Source organism: Scomber scombrus, chromosome 14 (assembly GCF_963691925.1).
Source record: "Scomber scombrus chromosome 14, fScoSco1.1, whole genome shotgun sequence".
Classification (NCBI taxonomy): domain Eukaryota; kingdom Metazoa; phylum Chordata; class Actinopteri; order Scombriformes; family Scombridae; genus Scomber; species Scomber scombrus.
Genome location: NC_084983.1, coordinates 24576709 through 24593316, shown reverse-complemented (window position 1 = coordinate 24593316; position 16608 = coordinate 24576709). Strand labels below are relative to the sequence as shown.

Below are 16608 nucleotides of genomic sequence, written 5' to 3'. Positions count from 1 at the left end.
AACTTGTTAGGGGGTTGAATACTTTTTTAAAGGCACTGAACAAGTGATGAAATAACCCATTACACTTACACACAAACACATGCACACACACACACAGATGTGTACATGGTGAACATATGCAGGAACATAAAAAATACCCAGGAGACTGAGAGCTGGGGATATATTAGAGTAATGAACCTTGTCTTGTGATGTAAACAACTGTTTAGAGGTGTGCTAAGTGTGCTGTCTGTGTGTGTGTATGTATGTGTGTGTGTTGGGAGGCGGGTCCCATCATTAATAACATCTTCTATCCTACTACATCTTCATCGAGCAGAGTAAGAGCTGATTAGCAAATCTAATCCAGATGTTTAGCGTCTCCTCAGAGATTTATTACTGACTCATAATTAGCGGCTGTTTGAATATATTTGCGTGTTCACCTGCATGTTCAAATTATTGAGGATGCGTCCGGATTTGTCGTCATTATTGTTCATTATTGTTTGTTTGCTCAGCGCACATGTTTTATAGGTGTGACTGTACAGTAGGTTTCAGATTCACAGCCATATTTTAGGAGCAATCGAGCATCATCACATTCCTGGAGGAGAGGTTTTGTGAGGTTGCAGCACATGTGTTTATCCGTCGTGCTCTTGTTTATGCATTTTCTGTCTTTGTCTCTTTCACCCCTTTCTGTCACTTTCCATTTCTCGTCATTGAAGCCCACCTGCTATTTGATTTGGAGTCTACACTAAACCCTACGAGCGCATTCTCCTCCGAGCAGCATCTCTAACCAATTTGAGTGTGCTGACAAAACCTTTGAAGTTTTGTCTCCATAGAGACCTTGCTTAATTGGGAAACATTAGCATAATTAGCATCTATCTCCTGCTGAACATGCACTGTCTCACTCTCTACTAAGCCAGTGGATTCTGCATGCATGTGAGAAAAATACTTTTGATGTTTTTTAATGACACATCTTAATACAAAACACAGGAGAAAATTAAAAAATCACAATAACACTTTCTATATAACGCTATACATGACATAAAGGTTGCCTATAGCCCTAAATTCTCTATGAGTTTTGAGATTATAGAGACGTTTTTTTGCAAAATAGGCCAAGTCACCATGGACAGTCAGCACACGTTATCTTTTAGTGTGCAGGATTTAAATCTCTCGTCTCCTAACGAAACACCAGAGCACCCGAATCCTTCATGATTACATCAGAAAATGTTTGATTTTTCAGGCTTGAATCTTGACTAATATGGCTGTGATCCTGCGGTTTAAGATGATTAACAAGCGAAAATGTGGAACTGAGATGACTGTAATCGCCGTAAGTCAGTTGTAACTCGTGTGATGCCTGCTCTTTTCGCAGCTGGTTAGGGTTTTAAAACGTTTTTCCGATTTGTTTCTGCCTGGTATGTCTCCCTTGCAGCGTGGACGCATTATCTGAAGGACACAGAGCCCTCACTCTGTTCTTGCAAGTCAGTACAATGGACGACTTGGTGTGGCAAAAAAGGAAAATTCAGCAACTCTTACTTAGCTTTTATGAAGGAGGCTGCAGAGGACGTTCAAGTACACAATGTTTGTAACTCATTGAACTCTGGATGTGCTCAGTCAGAGAAGGGGGGGTTATTTTTGTTCATACATGACAAAATTTACTTTTTTCTGTGCAGTATATAGTATGTGGCAAAAAGGCTAAACACAATAAAATATTAATGTCTTAATCCTTGAAGTTGGTGATCCAAGACTATTGTTGGCAACATACACACCTTGATAAAGCTTTGTTGAATGAGTTGTTTTCTTTATTGCACTTTATTGTATTGGTGTAATGGATGGTGTAATGGATGTAAAATAAAATCCCCTCCATGCATACACAGAAAAAACAACATGAGCACTGCACAAATATCCACTAAGCTCATGTTGTATTCATTGTTTTTGGAAGAGATTGAACAACAAATTTCCTCTGACCTCATCAGATGAAACCTCACGAAACCTCCTGCAAAGCTCTGAGGGAGACTCACTCTTGTGTACAGACCTCAGCTGACCTGAGATCAAAAGGAAAATCTTGCGTTTTCTCAGGTTGGCATTTTAACAGTTTGTGTTTCCATTGAATGCATCTCCACAGTGGAGTGTTTGTACTTTGTTGCCACACTACTGTAGCCGCACTCGTCTCAACCGGATAGCCAGTCCTCGAGAGCCCAAATCCCTGTACACAGTCTCCTTGACATCCTTCTGCCCCGTCTCACATACTCTACTGTGAGGTAGCCGGGTTCCCCAAACGATCCCTGCTTTGAGAGTTGTCTTTGTTCCACTGACTTAAAAAACAAAGACTTTGCAAAGAGTTGCTCTGGGAGGAAAAACAGCGCCGCGATTAGCAAAGAGCATCCTGAAAGAAAATCAATGAAAAAAGTGGGATTTTCTCAAACCCAGCAGAAATGGGACTCTCTTGTTGAAATGTTTTTGCCCCCTGCTAGAAATATCAATGTAGAGAAAAAAAAGTGTTTTGTTTCCTTCTTGAACATAAGTTTAAAAACCACAAAAATATGTCTGCTGCCTTTCCCTAAACTGCTTTCAGTCTTGATTTGAAAACATCACCAACAAGCCTTAAAGCGAGAAAGTCAGTATTCCATTTATTTTTTGTCATGATTTAGCTAATGCCCTTATCCACACACACATATTCATGTTCCATGTACAGTGGCAGAGTAGGTATGAGATTGGTGTTTTGCTGAAGGACAAAAAGGGATAAAAAAAACCGTGACCTTACAGTTATCGGTGTCTAGCTTCCAACTGCTTTTCCCCAACAGGTATCCTGTCACCCACTTCATTAATTTCATCATTACAAAACTGCCTTAAGAGGATAAGAGAATATTTCATTTAAATTGTATGTAGCTAGCTGATCCCTGATTTAAACTCTCATACATGTGATGAATGGGCGAGGGCTTAGTGTCTCGATTAGACACTTCAGTAGGATGAATTCTGATCTGGTGAATCCTGAGGCTGGATTGATCTATAATATGTGCAGAATATTTATGCATATTTTAATGTTATGAAGAGAGTATGAACAGTTTTATTCTGATTATTTAGTTGAGGTTGTGGCTGCCACAATTATTCTCAGTATCTGTGTTTTAGCCTTTAAAATATAGGAAAATAATGAAAATTGCCCATTACGTCCTCCTGCAGCTGATGGTTTCGTATGACAGTGAGAATGGCATGTTTACTTAGATAAATGGGCCTTTTTAGTACATATTTGACATGTCACAGTAAGAATCACACAGCTGTTAATAATATTAATGATGATTTAGTTCAATTTAGCTTCCTATTGTGCAGCCTGTCCTCACACGAAAAATGACAGTAAAGGTCTAAAAATGAAGGGTGGCCAAACCATCACAAGGTTATGTAAACACCATCTAGCTGCTGTAGTAATTACCACCCGAGGAAGTGACACAGTTCAGATGGTGTCATTATAAGGTGTTTTGATGATGATGATTATTTTTTAGGATGGGTGGATGGCTGGATAGTTGAATGGGAAAAAAGTGGTGTTTACTGTTGCCATGACAACGAAGATTGTATAACTTTAAGGGAGTCTAAACTACATTTCAAGTGATCAATTTGACCCAAATCCTGATCCCTCCCTAACATAAACCTAACCAGACCTTAACCACAGCGTTGTCACACCATAAAACATCATTATTTTTTTTACAGTCATTTGTAACAGCCCTGAAAAGTGGCATATTACGGTCCTATTGGTTGTTCTGGAGTCCATTACTATGGCTGATGGATGGCGTAAATGTTATTATAGGTTGTTTTTTGCCGGCTGAGTATTAGACCTATACTGTCGTTTGTTTATGAGGATGTATTGTACAGTGCATGTTGGATCACAGTCACACTATCATGACATGTATGTTGTGAAAATGTACTATTAATGATTGATCATCTCAGCAGTAGTTCAGGTGTTATTGGCTGCACATTTTGTTGTAGATTCTTGTAAACTGAGACATTTGAATTGCCTTTGTTGACTCATCGTGTGACCAGCACTGTATAGTGATTGAGTGTAAACACGTTAGGGCATGTAGGTGGTTGAAGGTGTATAAATCACCTAGGGTGTTGTTATTTAACATTGGTAATGACTTGATGTTAAAGCCTGCTTTTTTAATCTGCTGCTATGAATGATACAAATTAAGAATAAATCCAGTTAAATATGACATGTCTCATTTTTTATAGCTTTCGCTTTTTTTTTTCCAATCTGTGATGATAACACCGGACTAATCAAGCTAATTGGGTGACATCACTTACAAGATTTCATTGGAGGTAAACAGTTTTTCAGTAATGTAAACATGTCAACAGTTTAAATGAACAGATGTAAATTGTGATAGATGTTTATAACAGACATTGACATAGTCATTTAGCTAACATGGGGAGGGTTGTTTACAACATGTCTGATAAACAGAGAGGTTGTATTTCTTCCCCCGTTTGACTTCTTTCTAGTGATGTTGCTGCATACCAAGAATTCAGCAATTAACTTGGTGACACCAACATTTTTATTAGAGATAAAATAAAAGACCTGAACTAAGACTGAAAATGAGATTAAAGTTGTAATAACCCGGAGTAATCCTTTGAGGGGGCATTTGGTATGATCTGTCTTTTTGTATGAATGAACCTTCACTGTTAGATGTTGAATCTGGTCGACATATTCTGGGTTTTACTAAGATCTGACAAGTGACCTTTAAGCTTTCTAAAATTATTTTTTAGGGGAGGCTTTTCTCTCTGTTCTAGCTCACCCTGTCACCAAGTTCATTAATCTCATTAATCAATACAGTGTCCTAAAGGCATGGTAGATGATCATTTAATATTAGAGCTCCTCTCACTGGATATTATTAGCTCATTTTAAAGCATGTAGCTCAACATGTTGCGTAGCACAAGGATTCGCTTTCGAGTACACAATGGAGCAGAACATAATCCAAGAAAACTGGTGGCTTGTGCTTCCTTTGTGCTGTTTTTGAGAAGGTGTCAGGGGGGTAATAGGAAGATGAATGAAGTTTATGCTTCCTTCACTGGTGTATTGATTGATGCATCAACCGATATCCCATTGTGCTCGCTGCCCGCTGCCTGCTTGCCTGCCTATACAGTACCTCTGTCTGTCTGTCTGTCTGTCTTTCTTTGCCACCTGCTATCAAGAGAGGGAAGATATTCTCCATCTGCCCCTGGATCCCTATCACTCGCCCCCTGTCTGCCTTTCGCTCGCTGCTTTATTGTCTCTGTCATCTCCTCCTTTATTTCTTACTTTGCCCCCTCTGTCGTTCTGTTATCTGTTTTTATCAGTGTCATTTTTTCCCTGCATCCTCTCTTCTGTCACACAACCCCTCTCCCTCCCTCCCTCTCTCTCTCTCCCTCTCTTTCCCTCTCTTTTTCTCTCTCTCTCCCTCTCTCCCTCTCTCTCAGACACACACTTACATATTCTCCTCTTTTCCTCGAGTGAATGTGAGGAGGTGTCAGCTCCCCCATATGGCCTGTCAAGTTCCAGCAGTGAGAGTGTGGGTGGTGTGTTGCATTCTAACATAGCGTGGCGTGAAAAAAGGAGAAAATCATATGTCGAATGGTGGTGAAATAGGCTTTGAAGAAGCATATCCATTTAGGAAATTGCCTTTGAACTCATGATGCAGCGTGGAGCCATAAATAATTAAATGGAAATGTATTTTGTGGAAAATATCAGACTTATAGATCAATTACAATCCAGATCTACACAGTGTATGTTTGTGTTTGTGTATGTGTGTGTCTGTGATCGTGTTTGTGTCATGAGTGGGTAAACATACAATAGGTAGACTGTATATATGCTTAATCTGTAGTCAAAGAAAGCTGAAGAACAGGACGAACAATCCTACTGGATCTTTTTCTAAGCTAGTTTGATTGTTTTCTCCATAATACACGATTGTGTGCAGCTGGGAAAACAACAGGCTGCTGTTGTTTCCCTGATAAGACTGAAAAAAAAACTGCAATAAAACAAACAAACAGCCAATATCATGTGAGTTTGGAGCATAACATTACCGTTAAACTATGTCAGGTTTGGAACATTATACATAATATGAAAAAGGGTTGGCAGGTGTCAATTCTGCAATATGCGTCTTTCATAAAGGAAAACTGAATATTTTTAGGTTTTCGACTGTCACACAAAACAAATAAACTGCAGTGGGCATCTTTTTCTATTTCTGACATTTTATATCTTTCCATTTTTTTTAAAATCAGCTATTATTGTATGTTAAGTGCATTTGGGATTTTCTTGTCACGTTTCATTCTTATCTCTTGCCCCTTCTGTCAAGAGACTCAGGATTTTTCATTTATTTTATGCTTTCCTGCATAAATAGATGTTACATCAAATAAACTATGTTTCGTATAATAATTTGCTCTTAAGTTTTGATTTGTCAGTTCCAGCTTGTTTTTGTTCAAATAGTGTGAATCCACAGGTAAACAATGGCGGCAAAATGCATGCTACCTTGGTTCACCTTTTAAATAAATGCTGATTGTTTTTCATCCATCTGAAGAGAAGCCTGGGGGTTTCTATTGGTGAAACGATTAACACCCAGCGGACACGTTGTTTTTGGTCCAAATTATAACAGCATGCTGCGCCTCTACCTGCATCCAAGAAAAATAAAGCTGTGTCTGTTATCTGTGTTGCACAGCAGACAGGATGATGGTTGTGTTGGTGGTGATAGTGGTGTAGGATGGCAAATTAATGACAGAACAATCACATCGACTGTTTGCATCAGAAATAGGATAATGATGATGATGATGATGTGTGTGGGAGATGCTGCCATGCTGGGAGATATCTTAGCTTTGTATTGACCAAAAAAAACATTATTCTATTCTATTTATTTGCTAAATTTGGCCACACCTTTGGCACAGATTCAGCTGTTACCAGATAAAAAAAAAGGATAAGAGCATTATCTTATCATCAAAACATATTACATCAGGCCAGTAGATACTGGCAGATAAAAGTACGAGTCCACTTCATGCATGTGGAGAGTCTTCATCTGCCCTGACGACCTCCTAAGGTTTACTGCGGAGTTCAGCCAGATTATGAATAATGGAGAAAGGTCAGGATAGATTTTTAATGGATTTACACACCACATGGCTGCTGCTGCATCAACAGGGATTTTAGAGTAATCATTTCTATTACAAAGGGCAGTGTATGTTCTTGCCTGAACTGTTGCTCCAACTGCTGCTGCTGTGTTGAACCTACAATTAAAGTGTCATTGAATGTTAACACAGGCTATACTGTGGATGCCAGGGTTAATCCCACTAATCTGTTTCATGTATGTGCAATGTCACAACCTCATTTTAAGCATCAGTAATGACCATATAATATATTTGGTCAAAAGCTTGTTTCATTCAATAAATAATCTGTTGAGTGACTGTTTTGGAGTTTTACAAATCATTCAAATGCATGTACGAAGACAGTTTAAATTTCCTCCATTTCTGTTCCACAAAAGAGCAAAATCTCTGCAGTCATTAGCAACTTGAGTCTTCATTTCATGTCTCAAAGTTGAGTCTCTACATGCACCAAACACTCATTGCTTCAACTGCGATAGGAGCTTTACAGTAATCCCTCCTCTTAATAAGCCGTTACATGTGCATCACTGTTCAAAAAGGGGGTCAGGGTAGGTCTTAATCAGTCATTCCACGCCTGTTGTTGCTCCAAAAGGCGGGTCGCCATGACTTTAAACGCGTCCTTTTAATGAATCGCTGTGTGTGATGTAGGAGATGCAATTTACCAAGAATGTCAGCAGCAACCAAGGCTGAGAGTCGTGTCCCCCAGCTGACACCAAGTAAACAGTCACTTAGCTTGCGTGTCCCTGTCCACCCCTATAACACTGATGGAGACTAATGATCACACGAATGTGTAATTGATGTGACATCTTTCTGTGACACATCATATGGAGAGCAGTAAATCGTGAATGGCTTTAACGCCGGTCTCTGACTAGAAATAGAAGCAGCAAATTAGAAATATTCATCCACTAATGGAAGTTTCTCTTTTCTCAGCATCCTCACAGGAGTAAATCTGACTTCTTTAATTGCAACTTTTTATTTATGATTTAGTGGAGAAGACATGCAGATACACACACACCTACAGACATTATGGTATGTATAACTTGTCAGACAATACTATTCTAAAACACTGATATCCTTCGCAGTTAATTTGCATAATTCTAATTAAATGCTCGCTCAGAAGCATCCAATCAGGGTGTCAAGTACAAAAGTAGGAGGAAACAAATCCTTTTATATGTTAATCTGCATTACTACAACATTGTGTAGCCTGCCAGGGAAATGAATATTTCACACCTCCAACTGCACATAGGCGTCCTTATTTGCATCAGTACGTAGAAATAATTGTATTATTTCCATCATTTTAAATTAGCTCTGCTTTTGGGTGCTGTTAAGCATTTTTCACACTGCAGATGTATTTTGATTCTGTACAAGTCTTCGTCCATGCAAACACTGATAACATTTCATAGTTCCCTGTTGTGAAAACTGACCAGAACATTTCGATTTGTTCCAGTTTTTAAAAAATATTTTGTTTAGATCAGACCACCTGAGAACCATTTGCACTGTCAAAAAAAGTTTGCCACCTGCATATTTACAATGAGGAAAGGAAGAGCTTTTTTTTCTGCTTCTGGCTGTAAACATCCTGAAACATTCAGGAAGTAGATGAAGGTTAATTGATTTCTCTGGCTGACTCCAGTGCACAGACTCAGCACAGGTTTGCTGCAAGGAATGATGCTGATTGATTCAGGAGGTTGATTCAGAAAGAAAATTCCCAACAACTGCAGTCTATTACATTTTCACCTCATCAAGTATGAAACCTATTTCAATACAGTGACTTTTAATTTCATACAATGCAATTTTAGGTACTGCAGGGCTGGGCTTAACGTCTAAAAAACCATCACAATGTAGAAAATGGGTAAAATAAGATAAAAATAAATAAGGCAAAATCAACAGGTTGATGTTAAAGTTGTAATAAACGATTTTCAGCCTCACTGTATGTCAGGAAACAACTATTTGCTATGTAAATAAGTAAGTAAAGTAATGTTAATTGGAGCAGACAATGAAGCCACACTCTGTGTTTGTTATCGGAGCTTAGTGCATGTGAGTCCCTCCATGTCCTCCGCATCCCTTTTACAAACTTTCTCAAATTACGACTAAACAGTACACCAAAACAAGAAAAGGCAATGCAGTAACAAAATCTTGATATATCTTCATATTTGATCAGCACTTCCTTGTTTGACACATTGATCTGAGCTTCATGAACAGGGACAGCATTTTCTTTTTCTTTTTTTTTTAACTTTATTGAGCAAACGACAGATCCATTTGTTTTGGTCTGAGATGCTGGTGCTGTAGTGCCACATCTAGTGGCTGAAGGATGTGTATTGCAACCTTAAATGCAATTGCATTGTTGTGAATTTCATCAGACAACACATTTCAATTTCTCATTGTTTTAATTTAACTTAAAATTTACTTGGAATGACTGATTTGTACATCAGAATTTGAACAATAACACCATAACACGCCCAGTTACTCTTCATGTATGCAACAAAATTGAAGTCGATTTGGACAGAATTAATATATCATGACCATTTGATATATCATGTCATTTTAATTCAACAGGCCTTCGTGGAAACATGCCTCGTCATTATGAAGTCCTGTATATTAAGTTGGTTGCATCACATGACAAAATTTCACCATCTGCATAACAGGAGGTGATATCACGGAGGATTACATGAAGATTTTGTGTAAGCTGAGACAAGTCTGCGGTGGCTTAAGTTGGCTTTATTCTTTCATATTTCAAGGACATTTGTAATTTAATATAGAGAGAACTTGTGGAAAAGTTTATATACATATTAATTTCACCATACTTTTATCAAGAAACCTAATCAGATCATTCATATTTACAATAAGCCTTGTTCATGGAAGACATTGTGATATGTCATTGTAGCAAAAGCAGAGGTGCGGACACAAATATGACCTTAATATGGTCATTAAAGTAGTACAGTTTTACATCACTGACTTCATGTCTTATATTTATCCAAACCAAGCAGCACAGTGTCCGTGGAAACAACCTGAATCATTCATCACATAACTCAGCAGGAACACCTTGCCTTGAGGAGCCATTGACCTCAGTCAGCAGCACTCTTACCATTTATTATGACTACGCACACTCACGTACACACTCGAGCACACACTCAAGCACATACTCCATCTTTCTCGCTATCTAAACCCTAACCCTGTCTCACATATATAAACTGCATACTCACAATCTTACATTATAGTTCTGACACACACATGCACACTGACCAGCATTTGTCCTCCCTCCAGGTGACGATTCTGATCATCCTGGCCCTGGCCTTCCTCGCCTGCATCGTGTTCCTGGTGGTTTATAAAGCCTTCACCTATGACCACGCCTGCCCCGATGGATTCATTTATAAGGTAAGACCAGTAAGTGGCCTTCATTTCATTTCACTGCATTATAAACACACCTGAGGAGAAACCAGAGACAGTCAAATAGTTAACATGGTAGCTGACTGTAGTGAGTGAGTGAGTCTACTTTCCATAGTAGGAGTTAAGTAGTGCTGCAATTTAAGATCACTTTAATTAATTATGACTTAGTTGTAGAGCTGTAATAATTGGTCAATTGATAAATTAATCAATCAGCAAATCAGTATGCTACTATTTTGATAATTGATGAATTGTTCAGTCATTTGCTGTTTTTGGCTTCTCACATGTGATGATTCAAAGGTTTTCTTTCTCACAAGACAGTCAACTGGATGTTGGACTATTAGTTGGACAAAACAAAACATTTGAAGTTGTCATCTTTGACTCTGGGGAACTGTAAAGATCCTTTTAATCGGACTGAGGAAGAAAAAAAAAAAAGCAGATTAATCAATAGTGAAAACAGTTAGTTGTAGCCCCACTTTGATTTGGTTATCTATAAAATGTTAAAAAAATGTGAAAAATGTCCGCTACAATTTCAAACAGTCCAAGGTGAGATAATCAAATAGCTTGTTTTGCCAAACCAACAGCTCCAAACACCAAAATATTGAATTTACTCTGATATAAAACAGGAGAAAAGCAGCGATCCTCACATTGGAGAAGCTCACACCAGCTACAGTTTGTCATTTTTAATTGAAAAACATTTAATTCAAAGAGTCTGTGTTTAATTTCCTCTCAACGAAGTACTATTAATATTTAGTACGATAAATTGGCTGTTTTTTTGTAGCGCCAAAGTTAGTCTACTTTCACCTTGCTAAAGTGTCCTTGTGCCAGACATTGAATCCTCTCTGCCCTTCACTACCTCCCTCTCTTCTATCTAAATAAAGGAATAAAAGTCAGTGCACGGCCCGGTCTCCTATGGGAAATGAACAAATACAATTGTATTCATTTCTGAGGTCATGTTACAGGAAGAGGCTAATGAGGCGTATCAGATGGACAATCATCAATCAGTGATTTTCTTATGACCAGTGTAATCAGGTGTAATTATGTACATTTTTTCATTGACACAGGAGCCAAAGAAAGAGTCCATTGACGCCACTCTCATATGTCATTAGCCGTGTTGACTATTAGATGGAAATTAGAATAATTAGTGCCTATTTTACAATAATTACTACATGATTATCACTGACTTCGAATTCATATGGCTGAGGCTGTAAAAGCTCACACAGCTATTTATATCCAACAATCTGCTGTCCAGATTCACTGTATTACTGTTGAATGTTTAAAGTTTTTACAGTATATGAATGCAGACAGCTTCTCCTCTCCTGGGATTGTCTGCCTTGCTACTTACAGATTTCCGCTGCACTGCTGCACTTATAACATAAGTTTCACAGTACTTAGCGAGAGGTCACCTTGGAAGTCTGTGTCTCTGGAGAAATCTGGTCTTTAAAAGGTGGAATAAATCTAGTTTTAGACCCACAACCTCTGCAGGGGGCTCTGACTGCAGGCTGCATACTGTAGGTATTATTAGCAGTGTCACATGCACTTCACCAGGTGCAGAAGTGAAGATCGAGAAATATGCACACACGCATGCACGCCCACTCCTGTAATATGGTACACACACTACACAACTGCTCACAAGGTTGTAAATGTATACACACTCAAGCCTTTTTCTAATATAAATGAACTCCATTATTGTATTATGGTCTGTGGAGTCCCCCTCTGTAAAAAGACTGAAAAACAGCATATATCTTTGCTTAGAGAGTTGCAGTAATGTAAAGGTCTTCTTTTCCATCATCCCTATCACTGCTAATAAAATCTAGAATGTATAAAAACCATAGACTGTATATAAAATGGACATAACATCCGTGACGTCACCCATTGGTTTGTGGACTGCTGCTTGGAAGCGAATAGTTTCGGATCTGGGCAGCGCCATCTTGAACATTTCAGGTGCATGCCGGGTAAAAAAACACGGATTCTACTTATATGGGCATCAGGAGGAGCATGAGGCGCCCTCCTGAACCTGTGAACCAATCAACCTGTCAATCACGACGTAGCCACGCCCTAATGCATACCCTGCTTTATCGTCAAATATAAAATCAGGGAGGCCAACATTTCCCAAATGAACATCATACTGCATTGAAGAAGGCTTTAAACTAGCGATTGAGACCATAAACACGTTTTGAAAACGTTTACTGAGGTTAGAAATCAAGTGAGAAGTTGGTGAATTCTCCATTGACTTGTATAGAGACGGAAGTCCTTTTGACACCAAAACGGTCGCCCCCTGGTGGCCTTTTGATAGAATGCAGTTACTTCCGCGTTTGCATCATTTCAGAGGACCAGAACTCCCCGCCTGATAAAAACACAGATTTTTTCTATTTCATGGGGAAGCAAATTTGACAAAAACTTTTTTTTATCAAAGCTTTTCAAAGTTCATCATCTGAATTCTTTCTCTATTTTTGCTCATCAAATTCTTGTTTTTTTTAGTTTTTCTGCAGAAAAAAGCATTCAGCTGCTATATGTAATATTTCAAATCAGCAGTTCAAAGTGTCAGTGGTGATGCATTAATGTAGAAAATGAGTTTAAGTGTCTCTTTTACAGGGAAGCATTCAATATTTTATATGTGTTACTATATTTTGATGTTTGACATACATTGGTATGTAAAGCCCTGTGGGATGGAAATGTTTCAACAACCAATGTAGAGCTTTTTTTTTTAAATTGCAAGCTCCACTGCTCTGTAGCACAAACTGAGAAAAGGTTTGTATTCACTTGTATAATTGCTTCTTGCAATAACAAATAGTGTAACAGGCGAAAGGCCAAGGGAAAATTTATGTTTGACATGTTTGGCTTTGTCTACAAAAAAAGCAAAGAGACACTTTGAAACAAGAACTAATACCAGTGGTGCAACAGAGCTGTCAAGCAGCTAGGTGTTTAAACATCAAAAGAATTCAAATAAGTAGCATAACCATTCAACATTTTTAAACCAAAATCACATCTTGAGTTTACAAATTGCAAAAGCCCCAATTTATTTAATTATATCTAAATCATATAATAAGCCATTCTTCAGTCTTGTGTGTTAGCTGGTTAATGCTTTCTGTGTGTATTCTGTACAATGATCTCTCTGCCAAAGATGACTTTATGGAAGAAGAGACACCACTCTGTTTCATATTTGATTGATCGGTGAGGGAAAAGTCTTTCTCTACTGAAACAATCTAATAAAAGGAAAACGTAGCCAGGTTTTCATTATTACTATTATCGACCACAAGCATAACGTCACTTTTAAATGTTATGATTATATTGGAATATTACTGAATAATGTCCAGTATACTACTTACGTAATTCCAAAGAAATGTGAGTTCAACTGGTCAATTTTCTACAGAAAATTTGACAATTTAAAGTGCATTCTTTTATCTAAATCTACTCGTGAAAAAAATATTAGTTTGTGATTTTGCACACAGTACATTAACAAATGCTTTAAACCTCCCCTGTTTCTCCCTCACAGCACAAGCGGTGTATCCCAGCCTCTCTGGAAGCGTACTACGCTGCCCAGGATGCCAACTCGCGAGGCCGTTTCTACACAGTGATCAGCCACTATAGCATGGCCAAGCAGACCACCTCGCACTCCGTCTCCCCTTGGCTGCCCGGAGGGGTGGCGGGGCAGCAGCACGATGCTAAACCCCCAAGCGGCGAGGGGCACTGAGTTACCTGAGCTGTTTAAAGTTGTTGTGAACACATACAGACACATGCAGATGCAGATATAGACGCGTACACACACACACACACAAACATGTAGGTGAATATGTAGAGATATAGACAAAAGAGACACACATGAACAGCTACATACGTAATGCGAAAACATGCATGCAGACATAAAAACACACACACGCACATGCTAAGTCGTATTCTGATTTACCTTGCCTCACTGTTTTATTGAGGGGCGTTTCTCATTCATCCTTTCTCTCCTGGGATTATCATTGTCTGCTGATACACACCCACATGTACACACACACACACACACACACACACACACACACACACACACACGCAAACACAGTCTGCTCTCTCGTTAAACATTCACGCCCATCCTTATTTATTGATTGTCATGATATGTTTATTTTTTACTGTAATGTATGGATGTTTTGTATGTGATTATCAGACAATTCTTTGTACAAAGGCACGAGTCAATGCTGAATTTCACACTTCCTCTTTGTGAGATTCTCTTTTGAGTTTGGAGTAATTTTTTTTTTTCAAGTGTGTATACTGTAGTTACTGTATATTCATTCACAGCCCCCTGTCATTTTTTTGCCTTTCTTGTCCAAACTGCATAACCTCAGGCACATCAGTCAAACACCATACACACAGATTGCTTTATTTTTCAACCCAAAAATATGGTCTTGTATCACTGTAACACATTTTTGAACACAAAATTTCAGCTGTACTGTCTGAGGAAGGTTTGACGTCCGCATCAACGTTACAATCTGAATTGACTGAATGAATTTTTCCCACATGGCTGTTTGATAGCTCATATACAGTGACATTTTCAATGTGCTGTGTTATTCATTTGAAATCCAGAATTTCCCCAGTGACCCAAGCTGTACATATAACTGTGCATTCAGGCTAGTTTCTTGTGTGTATGCATTGTAGTAGCTTTATTTAGGAGGTTTTCTTTCTTTTACAGACGTACAATGTCTTCATGAGACTTACTTACATATTACTTTAGCTGCCAGTCTAGTAGCTCCATTATATATACGATGGTGGCCTGTCTGAGCAATTAAAATTAAAGTGATGCCGATGGGAAAGGAAATTTTGTGCATATCACCATATCTTGCCAAAACGTATTTTCCGCTGCATTTTGTTAGGTTTATCAATTGGCTTCAACTGCAGCCGAATTTTGTTCCTGTAATGTTAATTTTTTTATTTTATTTTGTAATGTTGGATCTGTTGTCAAGAGCGCTTTTATGAGATATTGTGATGTTGTTAGTTGATATGTAGCGATACCTGGTGTAATTTATCAGTGTGCATCCATGTCCCTCTTCTCTTGGTTTAAATTCAAAATAAAACAAGCTGTGACCTGTGCTGAGTGTGTCTGTCAGTCCCACTTACTGCTGTGCTCTGCACAGCACCAAATACAGCCCAGAGGCAGTGCAGTGTGAATGACAATGACAGCTTTTCATACAGCATGTTATATCATATTCCTACTCAAAGTTGTACTACATCGGCTATTTATTCTGCTGTCCATGCATGAAACTTTTCAGAGCTGCAAAGAGCAGATTTGTAGGATATAATGACGAGCCCCTGTGAATGACAGAAAGAAAGTACCAAAAGAATACCTGTGTGTGTAAAGGCCACTGGATATATCTGGATTCATCTTAGTCCTCTGTGAATGGCAGCACTAACAGCAGTGTCCTCAGTGAAAGACATGAATAGCTGGCTTTCCTAATTAGAGGTTTGTATTCTAATGAAGCTGTCTTCTGTTTGTGTGCAGAGGAGTGAGACACTCGCCACATGCAACACAAGTGTACGTGAGGAGAAAAAGACAAATATGCACTGAAAACACATGCAGATTCAACATAAAAAATAATAATAATAATAATGCATTTTATTTTTCCAGAAAGTTAGAATAGTGATACGTAAATGTACCATCTCCCATGAATGAAAGAGGTAAGAGCCAATTAGTAAAAGAAAACACAATATCCCTCCATGTTCAAACTGAATCAGACATATAGTGTAGCTAAAGTGTTACTGGAATGACCAAAGATATATATATATGAAAAAAGACCAGTTTGCAGTGTAAGATGTCAATAGGAGACAAATCAGCATAAAGAAGCTTTTTTTGCTTGTTTATCACCTGACTATTATTGTAGACTTCCTGTTACTAATAATAATACTTTATCACTCTGGGGTATAGCTACAACCCTTAGCCAACCAGTGCACACTATTAGTAATTTTATTATAATCTAATGTAAAAAAACAAACAAAAACAAAACAAGTGATGATCTAATTGTAAAACTAAATATTTTTACTTTTAGCCAGAGGAGACAGATTTACTGTGCAATGTTTGACTACTGCAATCTTTATTCTTTGATCTTTTATCTTGGCCATGTTTTCCCATAAAAACACACATAACAGCCTCGGAAAAATGTCCAGTTTCTCTATTCC

At 38.3% G+C, this 16608-nt stretch overlaps 1 protein-coding gene across 1 annotated transcript in view; it reads left to right on the top strand.

Moving 5' to 3' along the window:
* Positions 1-14149, top strand: part of nsg2 (neuronal vesicle trafficking associated 2) — a 36069-nt gene extending 21920 nt beyond the window's left edge. Inside the window, exons 3-4 of the mRNA XM_062433591.1 lie at positions 10336-10446; positions 13952-14149. Coding sequence (XP_062289575.1) covers positions 10336-10446; positions 13952-14149 — 309 coding nt within the window. The remainder of the gene's footprint in view (positions 1-10335; positions 10447-13951) is intronic.
* Positions 14150-16608: the final 2459 nt, after the last annotated feature.